The sequence below is a fragment of the Morone saxatilis genome, unplaced genomic scaffold (genome assembly GCF_004916995.1).
Source record: "Morone saxatilis isolate NCDOM2014 unplaced genomic scaffold, NCSU_SB_2.0 Contig18, whole genome shotgun sequence".
Taxonomy (NCBI): Eukaryota; Metazoa; Chordata; class Actinopteri; family Moronidae; genus Morone; species Morone saxatilis.
The window spans coordinates 2,236,281-2,254,984 of NW_023339740.1; the positions used below are offsets into that span (position 1 = coordinate 2,236,281).

General features: G+C 42.3%; 1 protein-coding gene across 4 annotated transcripts in view; it reads left to right on the forward strand.

The window, feature by feature from the left end:
- Positions 1–581: 581 nt before the first annotated feature.
- The window catches only part of LOC118327880 (Krueppel-like factor 15), a 22,522-nt gene continuing 4,399 nt past the window's right edge, over positions 582–18,704 (forward strand). The window contains exons 1-4 of one of the 4 annotated variants that reach the window (XM_035661384.1): positions 582–769; positions 1,505–1,700; positions 2,939–4,417; positions 11,614–11,782. In XM_035661384.1, the coding sequence (XP_035517277.1) occupies positions 3,171–4,417; positions 11,614–11,782 (1,416 nt within the window). In that variant the 5' untranslated portion in view covers positions 582–769; positions 1,505–1,700; positions 2,939–3,170. Of the gene's footprint in view, positions 770–1,504; positions 1,701–2,938; positions 4,418–11,613; positions 13,501–18,704 lie in introns of those variants that run through there. The other 3 variants (XM_035661382.1, XR_004796723.1, XM_035661383.1) reach the window with 3 other exon arrangements.

Genomic DNA, 18,704 nt, shown 5'->3' on the forward strand with positions numbered 1-18,704 from the left:
TTTGCTATTTACACTTTCTCACGCAATTTCATTGTGCAAAAATACCTAGAAACATTTTTCAACTTTCACAAGTTTAGCAGCCACCCTAGTTTTTCCTACACACCTGGAAGACTGAGCTGTATTCAGATGGTTGCAATCTGCAACTTCACCACTACATGCTACTAAATCCCACACACTGGTCCTTAAAATGAGTCATGAAAAACATAAAACATGTGAGGACTGTGTTTTTAGTTATACAATCTGGGATCACTTAGGTCTTTAAAAGGTGTGAAACAGTATTTCTGCTAATGCAAACATGACGGCTGCTTCATATCCTCCACATTCCTGAATCCAACTGACCCATTTCTATTGCCTACATCCCCTGTGATTCAGCTTGATAACGCGTTACAACTCCCTTCCTTCTCTCGCCGAAGCGTCCCACATGTTGTTCCACGCAGCAGAACCTGTGAGTGACACACCGGAGGACCCGCCTCCGTCCCACTGCGGCCGACCAATGAGGCTGCAGAGCGGGGACGAGCCTTCAGCGGCAGCCTCTCATTTCTCACTACAGTACCCGTGTAACGCACACTGGCAGTCATGTGACGGTCATATAGTACAACTCAGCCAGCATTCAGTCCAGTGTGAACGCTGCTACCGCTGCTGCCGCTGCATGGCGAGTCTCAAGGGCAAAAGCTGCTCTGGCATTACTCTGCCCCGACGGATGCAACGGATAAAAACGGTCCTCCCCGCGCCTCTTGCATTGGGATTATATTTGCTTTGAGTGAACAAGGTAAGAATGGAGGTTTGTTTTACGCACTGGTGGGTGCAGGGTGCGCATGTGTCCGCTCGGTGCCATATGCTGCAGCAGGCTAGACGAAAACATGTTTACGTTGAGAGCGGAGACGCGCGCCTACTCATGCGTTATGCACCACGGCTGGGACGGGCAGAAAAACACGGCACACACTCCGATATGGTGCTCTACTGTGGTTTCTTTTCCCTCTCCCGCAATTTAACAAATAGACGAATGAACGGATTTGGAGTTTTATTCTCCTGTTTGCAGCTGCGCGTGTGACCGGATCTAAACCATGCTGCCTGCAAAGTCTGATGCTTTAACACTTATTTATTGTTATTATGCATTTTAAAATACGATTTCTGTCGAGTTATGATTACAACTGCAAGGTCCCCGCTGTGTAAGAATGTAATAAGAGGTGATGTCCAAGCTCCTCTGCACAAACATGAAAATGTGCCCCGCAGCAGAAGCCACGCAAGAAACAGAAATGCACCAGCCTGCTTTTCATACCCATACATCTGACGACTCGTACCTAAAATCTGTCTTCAAGACTCAGAGGTGACTCTCTTATCGGCCCGTAAACAAGCAGAGCAGGTGATTTACGCATGCAGCGCCGGAGCGCACGCTGCTCCCAGCTGCCCCATGCGGTGTTTGCAGATAATAATGTTGACAGTTTTTTTTCCTTTTTTTCTTTTTCTCCTCTCTCTCTGGTCGGGTTTACTCTCGGTCACTCAGATCATTCCAGGGGCCCCTGGAAAGGGAGGGCGGACGGTTGAGGGAGGGGGTTGAGTATGACCGACGCTCTCTATTCCAGGAAAATCACCTATTTATGAAGTCTATAGTGGGACATTATCAAAACAAATGCAATAAAGTGGAACCGTGCAGCCTCCTGTCAGTGCTGTTGAGCCACATGGAAAGAAACCACTGATCCGTAAGTGATAAACTTAGAATCTGATACTTAAATAAAGTAAATAGGTTATAAACCTGTTATAATCGGAGATGAATAAAAACATAGTAAAGGAGTAGAATGTACAATGCCATGGGAAATCTGTTTTAAATATGTGAAAAATCTTCTGATTATTTTCATTGCTTGGTCTATAAAACATCAGAAAAAGGTGAAAAATGTCCATCACAGTGTCCCAGTGTACAGGGCGATGTCATAAACTGTCTTTGTGCAACAAAACCTACAAATATTACATTTGCTATACTGTAGGATCAAGCAATGGCAGCAAAATTTCTGTTTTTTGACACATTATTCTTAAAATGTATCTAAATTAAAGTGTCAAACTTGACAGTTTTTGTCATCAAACTGGGCCTTTTTTTTAGATCCGTTGCTGGAAATACTAATCAATCAATCAATCAATTGTTGCAGCTCTACTTATTGTAATATCAGAAAATAAAGAAAAAAAACAGATCAATATTGATCACATCAGAGCAGTCTACAGTATAGCTACAGCAGGCCCACCAGTCTGTTGCAGGATAAATCTAACGGTGATGAGATGATTAACAAGATAGAGAAAAAGAAGACACAACACAGTCAGCCTGGAAAAATATTCTTAACCCAAGGTCTACTTACTAGAATTATTTCGGAGCTTTCACCTGCGTCTCATGGCCTTTATCAGCAGATGGGGTGACATTTTTGTCAAACTGTCTTTAAGTTCAATTTAAAATTACGCACATGCAACAGTAGTTGCTTTTTTTAAAGTACAACAAGACTCCAAAAACCATCTAAAAGAATAATTTTGAGATGGGAACATCAGTCTTTGACACCTGTGACGAGGGGTCACAAGGGGTCAAGAGTAGGCATCATTTGGGTGTAAATGGTCACCAGCAAAGAAGGATAGGAACCAGTGCAGTAGGCATGCTGTTTAAGTGGCTCTATAACAATTAATGCATTGGCTTAGTGACTCACTATCCTCTGTGTGATTGCATCACTGATATTGTGACAGCCGCATTCAACTATCAACTTGCAAATTGTAGAATTTGCAAACACAGACTAATAGGCTGACAGATGGATGTGAGGATATGCCCCCTTATACATTTTCCACTAGATATATAATCACCTAAAACTCTGTTTTTAAAGTCGGACTGCTCTTTTGGATTTGAGCAGTAGGCACATGTGGGATTAAGATTAACAGACTTCTTACTGTCTCTGTTTTTTCTATTTAGATATCCTGGCTGGAGACCTTGGATTGTCAGTGTTTCCCCGACGCTTACTTTTTCCACCCCGAGAGAGCACACCAGGTGTTTCACTATCTCACTCGAGTGGGAAGCGTGGCCTTGGTGACCTGGGTTTGTTTGGCCTAACTTTCCCAGCAGCACAAGGAATAATTCTCTTATAAATCACCCTAAGCAGAGACTCTGAGTCCAACAAGAGACAGCAGTTTGGCACTATCCAGGGATGGTAGATAACTCCCCAGTTAGCAAGGGGACTTTTTTTCCTTACAGTGGCTCTTCACAGGCCTATCGGCTGTCAGACATGGTGACAGACCTGGGCTCCTACCAGGTGATGCCATCGCCGTTTTCAGAGGACGACCTGAGCGAGTCGTCCAGCCCTCGCTCCTGTTCCAGCCCGGATTCCCAGGTGCTCAGCTCCAGCTATGGCAGTAACTCTAGTGCTGAGAGCCAGGACAGCATCCTGGATCAACTGCTGTCCCAGACCTCTTTAGGGAGTGCCAACGGTGTGCCAACAGGGTCTGTGGCACCTATACCATTATCCACTTTCCTCTGGGACTCACGGAGAGATGAGCCCTCGAAACGTGAGCCTGTAAAGGTGGAAAATTTTGACTTCCTCACCTGGTCCAATGTGGAGACAGAGGAACAACTTGGAGGGTCTTTCCAGCCCACACTGGAAGAGATAGAAGAATTCCTGGAGGAGAATATGGAAGTGGTAACAATGAAGCAGGAGATTCGAGAAAGTTGCCCGGGCATGGGTATGGGACTGGAGGAGGCTCTTGGTCTTGAAGTTGGCCTGGAGTGGTGCAGGGAGGCCTCCCCTGAGCCTAAGCTGGAGCACACTAAGTATTCAGACCAAACAGTCCCCACTGCCAGCACTGCTGGCTTAGCCACTGCTGCCTCCAGTGAGACCAAAACCACATCAGTTAACCCTACACATGAATCCAGCACAGGGGCCAAGAAGGCATCAGGCAACAAACCTTCATCAGCAGACAGTGGCACAAACGGTAATGGGATGCCGGTCATCCTACAGATTCAGCCCCTTCAGATCAAGCAGGAGCCCACAGCAGCGCCTATTACCCCAGTGGCCCAGCCCCCACAGCCTGCCTCAGCCTCAGACATCAAAATTGCACAGCTACTGGTCAACATCCAAGGTCAGACCTTTGCCCTGGTGCCCCACATCCTGCCCTCCCCTAACCTTAATGTTTCCTCCAAGTTTGTACGCATCGCTCCTGTCCCCATTGCAGCCAAGCCTCTGGGCCTCGGGGATAGCTCGGCCAGTCAGGGATCAGGGATTCTTGTTGGAGGTCAAAAGTTCCAGAAGAATCCGGTGGCGGATCTTATCAAAATGCACAAATGCACTTTCCCTGGCTGCACCAAGATGTACACCAAGAGTAGCCACCTGAAGGCCCATCTGAGGAGGCACACGGGGGAAAAGCCTTTTGCCTGCAACTGGCAGGGCTGTGGATGGAGGTGGGTACTGGTGACGGAATGTGAACTGATTGAATGAATGTATTTCTATGTACATTTTAACATTCACCTCATATACAGAATGATCTCTGTCTGATCAAAAGCACCATAACTGAACACTGCAGATTCATGTGTTTGTTATCTTACCAGATTTAACTGACTCGTATTTATGACTGGTTGTATAAAGCCTGTTTAAAGGTTTGTTTATTCCCAGGACAGCAATAACCACAGACTCTACCATGCATCTGCATGATTTAAAAGGGCTTAACCCCCATTTGTTAGTGTGACCTGTCTGCTGGAACCAGCAGTAATTATATGTCAGTGGGGCATCTCTTTGAGCTGTGGATGGTATCATGTTGCTCAATGGAACCAAGGGTGGTGCAGATTTTAACTGACTTGAACTGACCTGTCGCTGAGGGTCATCTATTGGCACTGGCAAGGGGACTTACAGGGTCTCTTTAAGCAGCTAATAACTAAAGAAGCAGCTCTACAACACGAATGTCATTATTGGTAATAGGGTTCATTAACATGGAGGCGAGGCTTCACTTGGTTTCTGTTTGTGGGATGCCAGCAGTATGCTTCAGCAATGAGACAACATGTTCATAGTTATTCAATATCCGTAATAGAAAAGCTGAGGAAAAACAATCATACTGTTTTCTTTTCGCTAAGCCCTGGAGCTGAAGAGCTCTTAATGGCTGTCATGCAGCCTCCAAAGTGTTAATTGGGATAATGTGAGGCGGTGGCAATATAGACGGCCTAGCTTACACAATCACACTTGTCAGGCAGTGAGATATGTGGGATGTGCAAGAATAGCTGGGGTGTCTTTTTTTGTGGATGTAAACTAAATCTGGGACGGAGCATGTGGGCTGCAGTCACATGGGCACAACATGGGCACCTCCTGTTGAGAGTCAACAGCTGTGCAGTTGCTGGGGCAGTATGAGTGTGTATTTGTGTATGCTGTATAAAGCAGCAAGATCTAATTTGGAACCTGCTGTGTGTAATGGAGAAAGGCAGGGAGAGAACTTGGATGTCTTCATCAGTGAGGCAATTTCTGTGCTCATTAAAGTAAAGCGTCTCTTTACATTCATCACAGTGAAGGTGTCTGTGTGTTTATGAGTGTGTGATGGAGTGTGACTTGATCTTCAGAGCTGCCAGAGCTGAGCTGGCTGTTTTCCTGAGGACATCAGGTCATGAAGTGAGACTGACTTAAACTGGTAGAATGAGTGTAGTGTTTGACTTCCTCAGCCATGTTCTCTTTAGCTAGTGGTTCCTTATTGGTGATATTTCTGATATTTAAAAGTGAAACATTGATATTGTGTTAGTAATACACAAATGATTATATAGTGTAAATAATCAAGCTTGGTAGGTGGCAGTAATGCACCCTAACCTATCCAGCTTTACAGTTCAGTTTAATTGCTAAAAAAGAGACAAAACACTCGAATGGATGAATGGACTTGAATGCAACCCATGTAGCCTAACCCTAGACTATATGTGATCCGTTCTTTTGTGGTGCTTCTGCTCCTTCACTTTAGACTTTACCCACTATTCCAAAATGCTTGTCAGGTGGTGTGTCATAAATATATCTGGCATAGATCGCTATTTTGCTCCGTTGTGTTGTAAAAGCTGGTTTTTACCAACTACACTATTTTTCTACAATAGAGTTGCAAAGTCTGTTTTGTCCAGATCATTGTCATTGTTTGTTCTTCATAGAAACCAGTTGCTATGCCAAACCATTGCAAAAACATGATTAGAAATGGGAATTTACTGTGTGGAAAACATATCTCCAGAATTGGTGGCTACTCACACTGTGCAAGCCTATTTTTGTCATTTCATTGCACTTAATGGAGTCAAGTGTTAAAGGTTCAATGTGCAACATTTAGGAGGATCTATTAGTAAAAATGGAATATAATATTTTCATTAGTGTATAATCACTGAAGTATAGGATTCACTGTGATTTTGTTACTTAGGAATGAACGTTTTTATCTGACAGACGCCGCGGGTCAGGCTTCCATTGGAGTCTTTAATGTTTAAACAGTAGCTCAGAACGGACAAACTAAACTCTGGCTCTAGATAGGGCCTTTCAGGTTTTTTGCTAGTTTTGCGGCCCCTGTAGTTTCTACTACACACTTCACAGCCCATTCTCATTCCCAGGTCGTTAAATTCAGACGCCAGCCCCTACAACTTTAATTTTGTGTGGAGTCTGGCAGTCTCTGTGGACAAAAGCAGTACTGTTTCCACTTCCTCGTTTCATTGATTTCAAGGGGAATCCGGAATAATAACTAAAAAGCCAATCTTCTAATTGATGGTTTTGATTGTTTATGTAGGTCATACAGATGTATTAGTATTAAATTGAGACTGTTTTATAACCAGTTAAATGCTGCTTGGTTTAATGGACAAGGAGAAATATGACCCTAATACTAGACCCTCGGGGACCACAGACCTTAACATTACACATATAAATCAGTACCAGGCATGTACTGACATGGAGTGTGCGTTTTTTGTGTACCTTGCATGATTGCATTGATCTGTACATATGGTATGCTTACATTTACTTGTGCATGAGGACTCTAGTCAAAAACTATCCCAACCTGTTATGTAATCAGGCCTCTACCTGCCACAGCTTGCTAGAGATCAGTCTTGGAGGAGTCTTCTCTTTTAAACACAGAACCTCCTTTTACACGCAGGTATTGAGTGATCAATAATATCCCTTAAAAGCTTTGTGTTGGTCCTTTGTGCCATATTAACAACCTGGCAACCCGGCGCCAGTCCTGTACTGTACTTGTAATGCTGTGTGCGTCCTCATACATGAGGGGAGCAGCAGAAATTTGTGCAGTAGTAATCCAGGCTGTGTGTTCCAACTAACAAAGGGCTCTTGTCTGTGCACAAAGGGCAGGATGTAGTTTGGATGGAAGTGCGTGTGAGAACCAGTGTATGTGTGTGTGTGTGTAGGTGTGTGTGTGTTAGTGTCTCTGTGTGTGTGTCACTGTATGTGATGGGGTAAATGAGGGGGCCGACCAAAGGAGAAAAAAAAGTTGGGAAAAATGTAAAAGAAGCAAGCGAATGGAGTGAGGAGTGGAGAGTCACTAAGATTTAAAAAAAGAAAAGACAGGAGAAAAAGTGCTGGTGGTGGTATGGGGGGGAGGCAGATAGAGGGGGAGAAAAAGGCCTGTTTCAGTTTTGCACACAATCATTTGAAGGGAGAAGCGGTGAGGAAGTGGAGCGAACAAAGACAAAGTGTTGAATAGTTACCATGACTGTGGGCTAGGAACGTCCAGGCTGCCACACTGCTTGAAAGGGAGGAGAGGGATCAGTCAAGGTTCCTCACAGACTGGGAGGAACAGGGAGGGAACGGCTGAAAGATGCACTGAGTGTGCTACTGTATATTCAAATGCATAACAACGTCTGCAGTACTGTAGATCAGTGGCTCCGCTGCTCCATGCTAACATTAAACACTGCATCAAAAGTTACCAGGACACTAGCATCACCTATCTACAGTAACTGTTAGTAGCCACTGGTTTATGTTCTATAATATAAAGATAAACTTTAAAAATAAATTACACACATAACACAACCATGACTGGATTTAACCCAAGGCAGAAAATTAGCTGTCGGGCCCCTATTGACCTCTGCCCCAAGCACATTTATTTAGGAATGTGCACCATGTGTGCAGTAGAAACTAATATAATTAAGGTCTTAGACATAAATTTTGACGCAGGGCCCCCTGTACAAATGATCAAAAACCAAGTGAAGCTGGAACTTGTAGGACTCCTAGGAGTCTGGGGCCCCCAGTTTTCTCAGTCGGTTATCCAGGCTTGAGCACTGATACAACTGATACAGCCACATCCTTTTTTTTGGGTGCATGGTTTAGTGAGCAGTCAGTCACTAAATGAAGTGTTTTTTACTTTTAAATAAAGTAGTGGCACCCATAGTCTGTGTTGAAGTTTTGATTTGAACATTAAGTTAGCCAGCACAGAGTTAGTGCTGGCAGGTGCTGACAGATCACACAAAGAGAACTTGAATGAGAACTGGAATGCTACACACATTTTCCCGCTTATACCATGGTATAGAGATAGAGATAACCCATTCATTTATATTTTCATGCTTTCTGTAACCGTAATTGAGCTTTTTATAACTCAATTTCCCTGGTAAAACCTGAGGGTTTGAGTAATACCTGGGAGGATCATCACTTACTCCATTTTGTTTTCATTCAGTTTAGTCATTCACTTAGAACAGTCACACAGTTTCACTGGAACTATTTAGTAAATGGAATTAATGGACACCCTGGAGCCAATCAGAATCGAACCTGGACCAACGTATAATGGCCTGTAATGATTCAGCATAGCTTGTGCTTCAGTGTTACCATGGAGCCGTTCACTGAATATATTACATTGATTGCAGATTGAAAAGATGCCTAAACATGCAGTACAGTTGATGACTCTGGTGCATCTTTCTGCTCCATAGAGAGCCCAGGCTGGGTTACTCAGCTCTTTCAGGCTGACTGTTAGAGGAATGAAGCTGGGGACTTTCTGGGGGGGGGGTGTTCTGGGAGTAATTTTCCCACACACGAGGGGAATGCTTAACTGGAAGAGAGAAACTTGCATACACTCATACTGGATGCAGTGTACCCCTCTTTCAAGGTCAGGAGAAGAGGTCTGCACAGGATCGACTGCTTTTCATTTCTGTCTGCCTCTAAAGATGTGCCAACCCAATCCAACACTGCTTTCTATTTAAAATCAGCCTGCAGTTTTTTAAATCAGAAGAAACATGAATTCAGTTATTCAGCTGTTTAACCAAAAACACCTTCAGCTGACAGGAAATGAAAACAAATCCCTTTAAAAAAGAACCGTTTCGAATTGATTCAGTTGGGACTAAAAGTGGATAAAAAGATTATAAATCCTGTCCGTTCCTCTGATGCTTTGCATAGCAGCAGATCCAAACCAGATGGTGAAACGTCAGACTTCAGAGTGGCAGTGATTGTGTTACCGTTTACAGAATGAGACCATCGCTACAAACTACCTAAAACAGTTTGTAGATCAGATTTGAGTGCACACAGTTTACTGGCAGACCGTGCATTATATGAAACATTTGTTTAAGCCATTAGCCTCTTTTATTTTCATGTCTGAAATTTCATCCCGCATCCATCCTGCGCTGATCACGCTGACCGCCCGCTCCACATTACAGCAAATATATCCTGCGCACGCAACATGTTTCCCATGAGATCCCAGTCCCGTTCAGTCCCCTGGTTAGAAGATTTAACTGCACAGAAAGTCAAAACTAATATCTGATCCGTCTACCAAAGTCAATGTATAGACTTGATCTGCATGTGTCAGTTTTTTCTAGAAAGTATGTGGTAGGTTTTCAGAGTTGTTTTATTGCCAATGTCTTCTTGTATAAACTGCTGTCAGATGTTGCATGTAACTTGTCATGTCTAATAGTGCAGCAGCATTGCTTTAGCTCTTAGCTGCAAGCTTGTTGTATCTGTATGACGGAGAGAAACAACGTGTTTTTGCTGCAGCCCTTTATGTGTTGCTGCTTAATTACAGGGTGCGATCGTATCGATTCATCATCATGTCAGGTCAGCAGAGTAACATCTGGGATGCAGAGCCTGGCCGGGGACGGTCGGTTTCAGAGAACTATAGTTGCTGGGATGAAGCCCCGGAGCTGTCAAGCCTTTGGCTCCAGCCAAGTAGCCTTGCATGCTAACCCCGCTGCGATGTTTTGCTTGTTCAAATGAGTTACAGGCAAATGAGCTGTAGCATCAACATGTTAGGCATTCTTGCTCATAATTATGCTGTGGGGTTCGGTGAGAAGATTCCTGGCTTCGGCAGCCATTGTGTACATGGGAGTTGCCAGAAATATAAAATAACGGCAGTGGAAAAATAGAGGTTTTTGTCTTTTTTTCATCATAAAGGCGCTTGGCAAGTTCGGCACTGTGAAATATCCTTAGAACACGTTTACTCTAAAGATAAAAGTTTTTATCAGATCAAACGTTTTAAGACGTTTCCTCATGAACAAAACAGTGTCTGGCTGCAGCTGGTTTGACACATGTAGAGTATGATCATCTTTTCCAAACCACACACCTGAGACATTTAGAACCTTTGTTCTCTTATAGTTCACTTTCTGTAGGGGTTGGGCAAAAAGATCTATTGTCAGAAATGGAATATAATATTCATACGTATGTTTTCATTTGTGTATAATAACCTGAAAATAAGAATCATTGTGTTTTTGTTAGCATGAGATGTTTATATCTGCAGAGGGAGCGAGTCCTCTTCTATGGAGGCTTTAGTATTGAACTACCATGTGTCTACAGTAGCCCAGAACGGACAAACCAAACACTGGCTCTAGATTGGACCTTCAGCGTTTTTCACGACTTCGTGCCCACTGTAGTTTCTTCTACAAGCTTAAAGGCTAAGCTCTATTCAAATGTTTCTAGAACTTTGCTGCTAGATGCCACTAAATCCCACACACTGGCCCTTTAAGAGTTGTAGTAAATTTGCATCTAAAATATAAAGATTAATATAGGGCTGTACTTTTTGTTGGCTGAGAATGCAGAAACACTACAGTTCTAGGTTTTAATGTTATTTTTGGAGGATGTGACAGATTATCTGACACATTACAGCTGAGCAGAGATTACAACTGCACCTGCTTTTCACAAGCTACTTGCTTGGACTACTGGAGGTCATGATTCAGAATTACTAAGCCTTATATAATTATTATGATATGAAAGTTTAACTGGGAGATTCCAACGACTGAAATTGATGTGACGCAGCAGGATTGTTTGAATAAAGAGGACTCTTTTGCTCTTGTAAGTAAAAAAACACACAATCCACACATGATATTAGGAAGATATTACAGAGTGATGATTCCTTTACCTTACAAATCATCTTTGGCTAATTCAGACACTTGGTTAATGCGAGCATATTAACCAGACAGCAGGCAAGTAGAGGACCAAAGAAAGCAGAAAGGTTTTACATTTAAGAAGCTGAAATCAGAGAATTTGGACATTTTTTCTTAAAGTGATGGATGATGGTGGATCATTGCAACTCTAGGAAAAATATCAAATCATTCTCAGTCAACGGAAGTCATGAGTCATTGCTGTTAAAGGCAAAGCCAAGTTGCAAGTCTAAGGTCATCTGATTCGTGACTTGAAGCCACACCTCTGACCCTGAATATAAAACATCTCTCCTTCTTCCTTTCAGGTTTTCCCGGTCGGACGAGCTGTCTCGACACCGGCGCTCCCACTCGGGTGTCAAGCCCTACCAGTGTCCAGTGTGTGAGAAGAAGTTTGCCCGCAGTGACCACCTGTCAAAACACATCAAAGTCCACCGCTTTCCACGAAGCAGCCGGACAGTTCGCTCAGCAAACTGACTTCCTGCTCGGATCAATGGGAACGCTGGGGACGCTGAGATCACTGTCATACAGACTTAGGCCATGGGAGCAAAGTGTGAGTGCGAACGTACAGGTGTGTGCAAGATGTTTGCGCCTTCATCAAGTCGGTTTGAAGATGTGTGGGAGCATGCCTTGCTTATTGTTTCAGCAGTCTGTGATTGTTCTAATTTATTGTACAAGAGTAAACCACAGTTACCATCCTGTAATCAGCTAAAGGTTGTTGTTGCTGTTGGTACTTTGGTATGTTGTACTCCTTATGTTTGTTCTGTCCTTATCGCCTGCCTCAGCAGAAGATAAGATAAGCTTATTTTCATTCAGTCTGGATTATGTGATAGCTTTGGTAATAGCCTTGCGTGTCCATACCTGGATAAAAACAACTGCCTTTTATCTTCCGGAAAGCTGCCAATGTCTTGGACATTCCTCATCTTATGCAATGTTTAGGAAGTCTGGAGTCCGTTCGGATCCTCATAAGCTACTACCGGAGTAGTAGTTACTCTTCCCGGGGTCCGCAGAGGTTTCTGCTGTGAGGTTTCTCTGATAGCTTTGTCCTAGTTTTTGCTGCCTTGCACCACAGTTCATTGACAGTATGGTTGGAGAATACCTTTTATTATTCAACTTTGCATTGATGCACAGGGTGAGACCTGCTCTAATATGGGGACATGAACTACTGATTGCATAACAAAGTAAGGGAATCTCACCATAAGCTACTGGGAAGAACCTGCTGAGACAAAAGGAGGAAAATGACAGAGCAGCACATGAAATGCAAGCGTAAATCATATCTAAAAGGTTAAACGCACAGTGATTTTTATATCCGCCTTCTGATCAGTGTTATATGATCTTTTTTCATTGTTGTATTAAGCTCATGTGTACCTACTTGCTGGTCTTTTATTTGTCTCGCTTATCTGGCCTTACTATACCACAAAATCCTTACTGGAGAGCCATATGGTTTGGAGAATTGGGCTCTTTGGTCCATGATGATCCATATTTTAATGGGGTGTTAAATGACTGTTCATAATATGGCCCATGTCAGTAAGTGCATAGCCACGGAACTGAATGTCTCATTCTGCTATCATTATTTGAACTATTATTTTGCCAACGACTTGACACAAAATCTGCCTCAGCTCTGCTTTATCTGTTACTGGAGACACCCTTGACAGCCTTTGACCTCAGCCGGCAGTTACGTTACGTTGAGGTGACATCAGTGGACACACCATGGTGCTGAACTACCAGGAGGATGAGCTTCTGGCAAATGTAGTCATAACATCCCTTTTGAGGCCATGACACACTTTCTAATACCCTAATTGTTTGCTAGCATGCCCCGCTGTGAATATGTAGGGGTGTGACAGTGCCGTCCATGTGTAATTCATGTATGTAAAGCGACAACGAGCAGGGGTACACAACATTGTACATCATTCCTTTCATTCAATTTTTGAATTTTTAATGCTTGTGTGAACACAGGTGTTTTATCGCATCCTATGAATGTATGTAAATATGCAGGAGTGGACGTCGCTGCATCCAGGAAACACAGAGACTATTCTGATACCATATCTTAAAACAAATCAGTGCTTGTGACGATTTCTAGTGGAAACCCTAAATGTGTACATAACTTAACGTTTCAGTACATACAAATATATTATATATATTTTTTCTTTGTTCTATCTGAGATGCATTTACAAATAAAACTGAACAGAAACACACATGTCTGCGTTGTCTTTAGTAAGTTGTACAGCCTCTACGTGCTCCAGAGGAGAAAAAAAGGTATGCTTTTGTCCGTAGCCGTAGTCAGGATTTCCGAATTACTTTATAATGTACTGTATAAGTGCCTCCCCCTCACAGCAGCTATTTTGTTATGAAATAGTAGGGTAAACACAGGTGTTATCAATGATTCTAATTACGGTTTTGTTCCATTCAGGTCAAACTTAGTCAGGGTGCTGCTATTGTACAGATTGGGTCACTGGAAAGGCTCTGCCACACTCACCCCATTCACACACACATTCATACACTGATTGCAGTGGCTGCCATGCAAGGTGCCAACTGCTTACCAGAATGGAAACTAATCATTCACACACACTCAATTTGGGGTTCAGTATCTTGCTCAAGGACATTTCAACATGCAGCGAGAGGAGCCGGGGAACGAACTACCAACCTTCTGATTAGTGGACAACCTGCTCTACCTCTGAGCAACAGCCGCCCTGTATTATTATCATTACACACATTTCAACCTGTCGCCTGATACCCTGATACCCTACTTCTTGCTATATATTCTCACATGACCAGAACGTACACATGCCCACTAGTGTAAAATAAACTAACTAGGGATGGGAATTGAGAACCAGTTCCAAATTGTCCAATGCATTGGAATCTTATGCATCTGATTAATTTCTTTATCAGCAAAACAATGATGTCAAACTCATGTTTCTACAGTGTTGGAAACTTGCAACAAAAAGGAGTCACAGCAGAGGGGAAGAAACAAAAACGTGGCCTCATTTCATGAGCATGTTCACTACATTCAGAAGATAAATGCTGCTGCCCTACTGGAAGCTAACGGCTTACTTGAAATCGCCCATTATGGTTTTAGAGCCAATGGGAGGGTGGGTTGTAGGAGTGCTAAAGTGGTATGAATGGCCCAATTTAGAAAATGTTTCCCCCCTGTTAATGGCTGGCCAGCTCCTGAGTTTCACTAAATCGGGTTTTCACAGTGAGGCTGTGACATGGCTCACACAGGCAATTAAACTAGACCTCAAAACCCTTAGCATAGGTTCGCTGCAATTTGCGTCAGAGATCAGAGTAATAACTCAAATCTGAACACATGGAAAGGAGACATATTTTTACATTCAGTGTGACTTAAACTTTCAGAGAATATATCATTATCTCTGATGTCCAACGCAAATAAATCTGCTTAGAAATCATAGAAAAAGAACGCTTCAGAATTTTGTCAGACTTTGATGCTCTGCTCTAAATGTTGGTCTACTCTAAGAGCTGTATGGTCTACTTGAAATCGTTTAAATATTGTATTTATTATTTCATGTATTTCTTAATTTTTCTTTGTCTGAAAGTGGTCAAATTAAAGGGCACTTAAGTACAAAATGTATTTAATATAAATTATATCCACCTTTTAAAAAGCAAATATATGTTACCTTAAATAATATAAACATGAGTTATTCCGAGATAAAGATCCCAAGGATGTGACCTTTGTGTCCTCCCTGGGAGCTACAGACCTGCATGTCACACAGCAGTTTAACTTATGTAAAGGTATTTGCTTTGCTTGTTGACATTGTACGTAATGTACTTGTCTGTTTTTGTTCTGACAGTTTATTAAATGGGTCAGAGGCTCTGAATCTATGTAATGATCTGTAGCAGCAAAGAAAAAGTCCAGTTATGAAGCGATGTGAAATAACTTGCAAATAAGATAGCACATATCAACAAAAAATTTATAAAATCATCAATGAATCATTTCAGAGCATGGAATCAACATAAGAATATATTTTAATTTCGGTAAAAGGGAAAGCTGTGAATTAGTAGGAGTCTGCTCTTCGTCCGTTTGACACTTTTATCCAAAGACCAATCAGCAGAGAAATGTCATTCAAGCGACCTTTCCCATGTAGTTGACTGTGCATGTAGCTAAGCTTCCCCTAGGAAATGAATGTGACTGTGGTGTGATTTTGATCATGTTACTACAGAGGTTTTCAAAGTGGGATCACATAAAACAGCCTAAATGTGTGTGATTTGGTTAGAGATAGTTCAAAGATATTGTAGTTTTGGGGAATCTGACTGTATTTCCCACTTTCCCAAAGTCAGAAACTAATAAGACAGACTCAAGACAGACAGGCTCAATTGTTGAGTGTCAAATAACATATTAATGATCCCATAGGCATCCAGGAATTGAGCTAAACTAAGCAAGTAAACTCTGTACTTTCAAAACCCCTGACCTACAGTATAAATCCATGGTGGTTGTCTTTTATCTTCTGAATCTACATGTAGAAATTAAAGGGGTACCCTGAACTCATCCCAAAATCTCAAATTGAGACCTACAGGATGTGTCCTTTGACGATCACGGCGGGGCCTACACTGCCTTGACTCCACACATACTGTATAACCACAGCTGGTTTGTAACCAACAAGCCCCAGGTGAGCCACAATAATCACAGCTAGCAGAATAGCATCCCTTTAGATCCAGATCAGTGTGCGTGATCCAGCACTGTTTAATCCCTGCTGACACACACGGGAGGACCAGACTGTGTCACTGCATATAAAGTTGCAAATGCAAGAAGTTGATGACTCGCCTTCCATAAGAAGTCTGTTCAAGTGTTGCAACTGATGAAGGTGATGATGGGTTCAGAGATCTGGGCTGGAGATTTGATGTACAGTACGTCGGGGCAAGGATGTGTGTGTGCATGCATTACTTTGGGGTGGGAGGTTATTGGGAGCACAGAGAGCTGGGAGGTTGGGGGAGGCAATGGCTAATTCATCCCATATGATCCATCCCACTGTGGAAGCATTTACCTTGACTCACAGACATAAACATACTGTACAGGAGGCTGCACCTAATTGGCTCGTGAGCGACTTCACAAAACATGGGCACATAAGGAGTTGTTGTTAGCAACATCTTTCCACATATACACACAGGAGGCACTGTTATTGTTGAAGTTTATTTAACTAAGAAAGGTGGATTTAGTTAGCTGAACATGCTTGTTTGCTTTGATTTCATGTACAGAGGGAGATGCCACTATAGGCTTGCTGGCTGAGCAGCTACAAATGAGCAAATGCTACATGAAACAGGCCCAGTCAAGTATGTGATAAAAGGTGTCCCAATGTAAGATCTTATTTAATAAGCTAGTGGAGATACATTCACTGTCTATGATATACCTATGTTCATAAGAAACAAATACATGTAAAACACAGGTAATCCCCAAGTCTTCACAATGGTTCAGAAATACAGGATAAACCTCAGGGTGTTCTTTATTTATCATTGTCAACAAATCCTTGAAAAATATATATAAATGGCTCAAATTTATAGTCTAATTTAAGAGAAAAGGCTCAGTAATTTCCTGAAACAGTCACTGCAGTTTTTATGAACCATTACTCAAAAGGAGGAAATAGTGCATTTCTGGGGACTATTTTCAGTGGTGCATTAATCCACATTTGGTGCTCTAGTGAGTATTCATGGCTGCAGGACGGTGTTTAGGTGGATTGAGTCAAAATCAACTACATTATACCCCTTAATCAACCAAAGAGTTTTTTTCCTGCATCAGGATTTTACTTTAACTTCCCCAAGAGGTCTTTACCAAGCGGCAACCTCCATGGCTGGTCAATGAACTCAACATGAAAGTAACAAACACTGCAGTTTCTCAAACGGCCACTTGAGGCTGGCTCCAGCAGTGAGTTAATCTCCGCAAGGCCCCATATTAATTAACCAGGCTTCATTCAGCCCACCTCAGCTCCAAACACACTTCACCTTTTTGCCTATTGTGTGTGTTCAGGTTGCAACAGTGTGGCTCATTGATGTGTTTTTAACAACAAGAATGGAGCTCTATGGCACAGAGGAAGAGGATATAGCAGGATTTGGGTACACACACAATAGTGGATGGATTCATTGTTGGCTTGGGTCTTTTCATGAGATGTGTACTATTGTGAAGTACTATTACCAGCTTTGTGGAACATTATTTGTTTCTACAATTTCAAGTGATGCAGTAGCAGATAAATTGTGTGTTCCCTTATTAGTAACTAAATAGGCTAGAGTAAGTACCACATTGCGAAAAAAAAGAAAAATATCATTAATGCGTCAAATGTCTAGTGTGTAACATGTAGGAGAATCTATTGTCAGAAATAGAATATAATATTAATACGAATTTTTGTATCTTTGTTACCTTCCATTTTTATCTACAGAGGGAGCGGATCTTCTTCTACAGAGTACGCAATGTTGAACCACCATGTTTCTACAGTAGCCCAGAGAAACGAACACTGGGCAGTTTGCCTTTAACTTGGGTTTTGTGGCCGCCATAGTTTCTCCTACACTCTTCACAGTATATTTTCATTCCCAGATACAGACAGGAGCGGTGTTCAGTTAGTTGCAATCTGAAATAGATGCCACTAAATCCTACACACTGGTCCTTTAACATGAATAAATTGCGTAGCCTTTCATTGGTTGAATTTTTTGCACTCACAGACAAATGATGGTATCGCTAAAGAGGTTCTGGGCCAACTTAAGACAAGGAGGCTAAAAATATTAGACCCAATGCGTACAGTAATGATTATCGGAGGTGAGCTAACCATTATTTTCAGCTTCTTGTATGAAACAATGCCATTTCATGAAGATACAGACAGCTGAATTACAGCAAGTTGGCCAATGAATGATAGCATCTAGCATCATGCGCAAGCTCACATATTTTATACCTTGCCTAGAAACTTCAGCAAATATTTGTCAGAAGAATTTCAAAGAGACATAAATTGTAAAATCAAACATATGACAGTACATTGAAACACTACAATGGTGTTATCAAGTCACCAACACATCTGACATTACTGGGGATAGCTCAAAGCTAAGGCTAACAGCTAAAAACACTGAGTTACATGTGTTTTCAGGAGCACATAAAATTTGATTTTTTAGCTTCTCTTATATTCTGCACACTATAGTTCTTCTTCTGTTTAGCCCAAGGCTAATTTACAATCAATCATGCCATACACAGGAGACTGCATATTGTATGTACACATCTTCTTATCAGTATCTTAGTATCTTATCAGTGTTCCCGCTGGCTTTATAGTGTTCAGACAGACTCAAGGTTACGTGCTGATGGCTCGACAGGAGGTGCTTTATGTGCTGTGGCTCAGAGGCAGAGTGGGTCGTCCCCCAATCGGAAGGTTGTAGGTTCGATCCCCGGTCCTCCTGCCACGTGTCGAAGTAT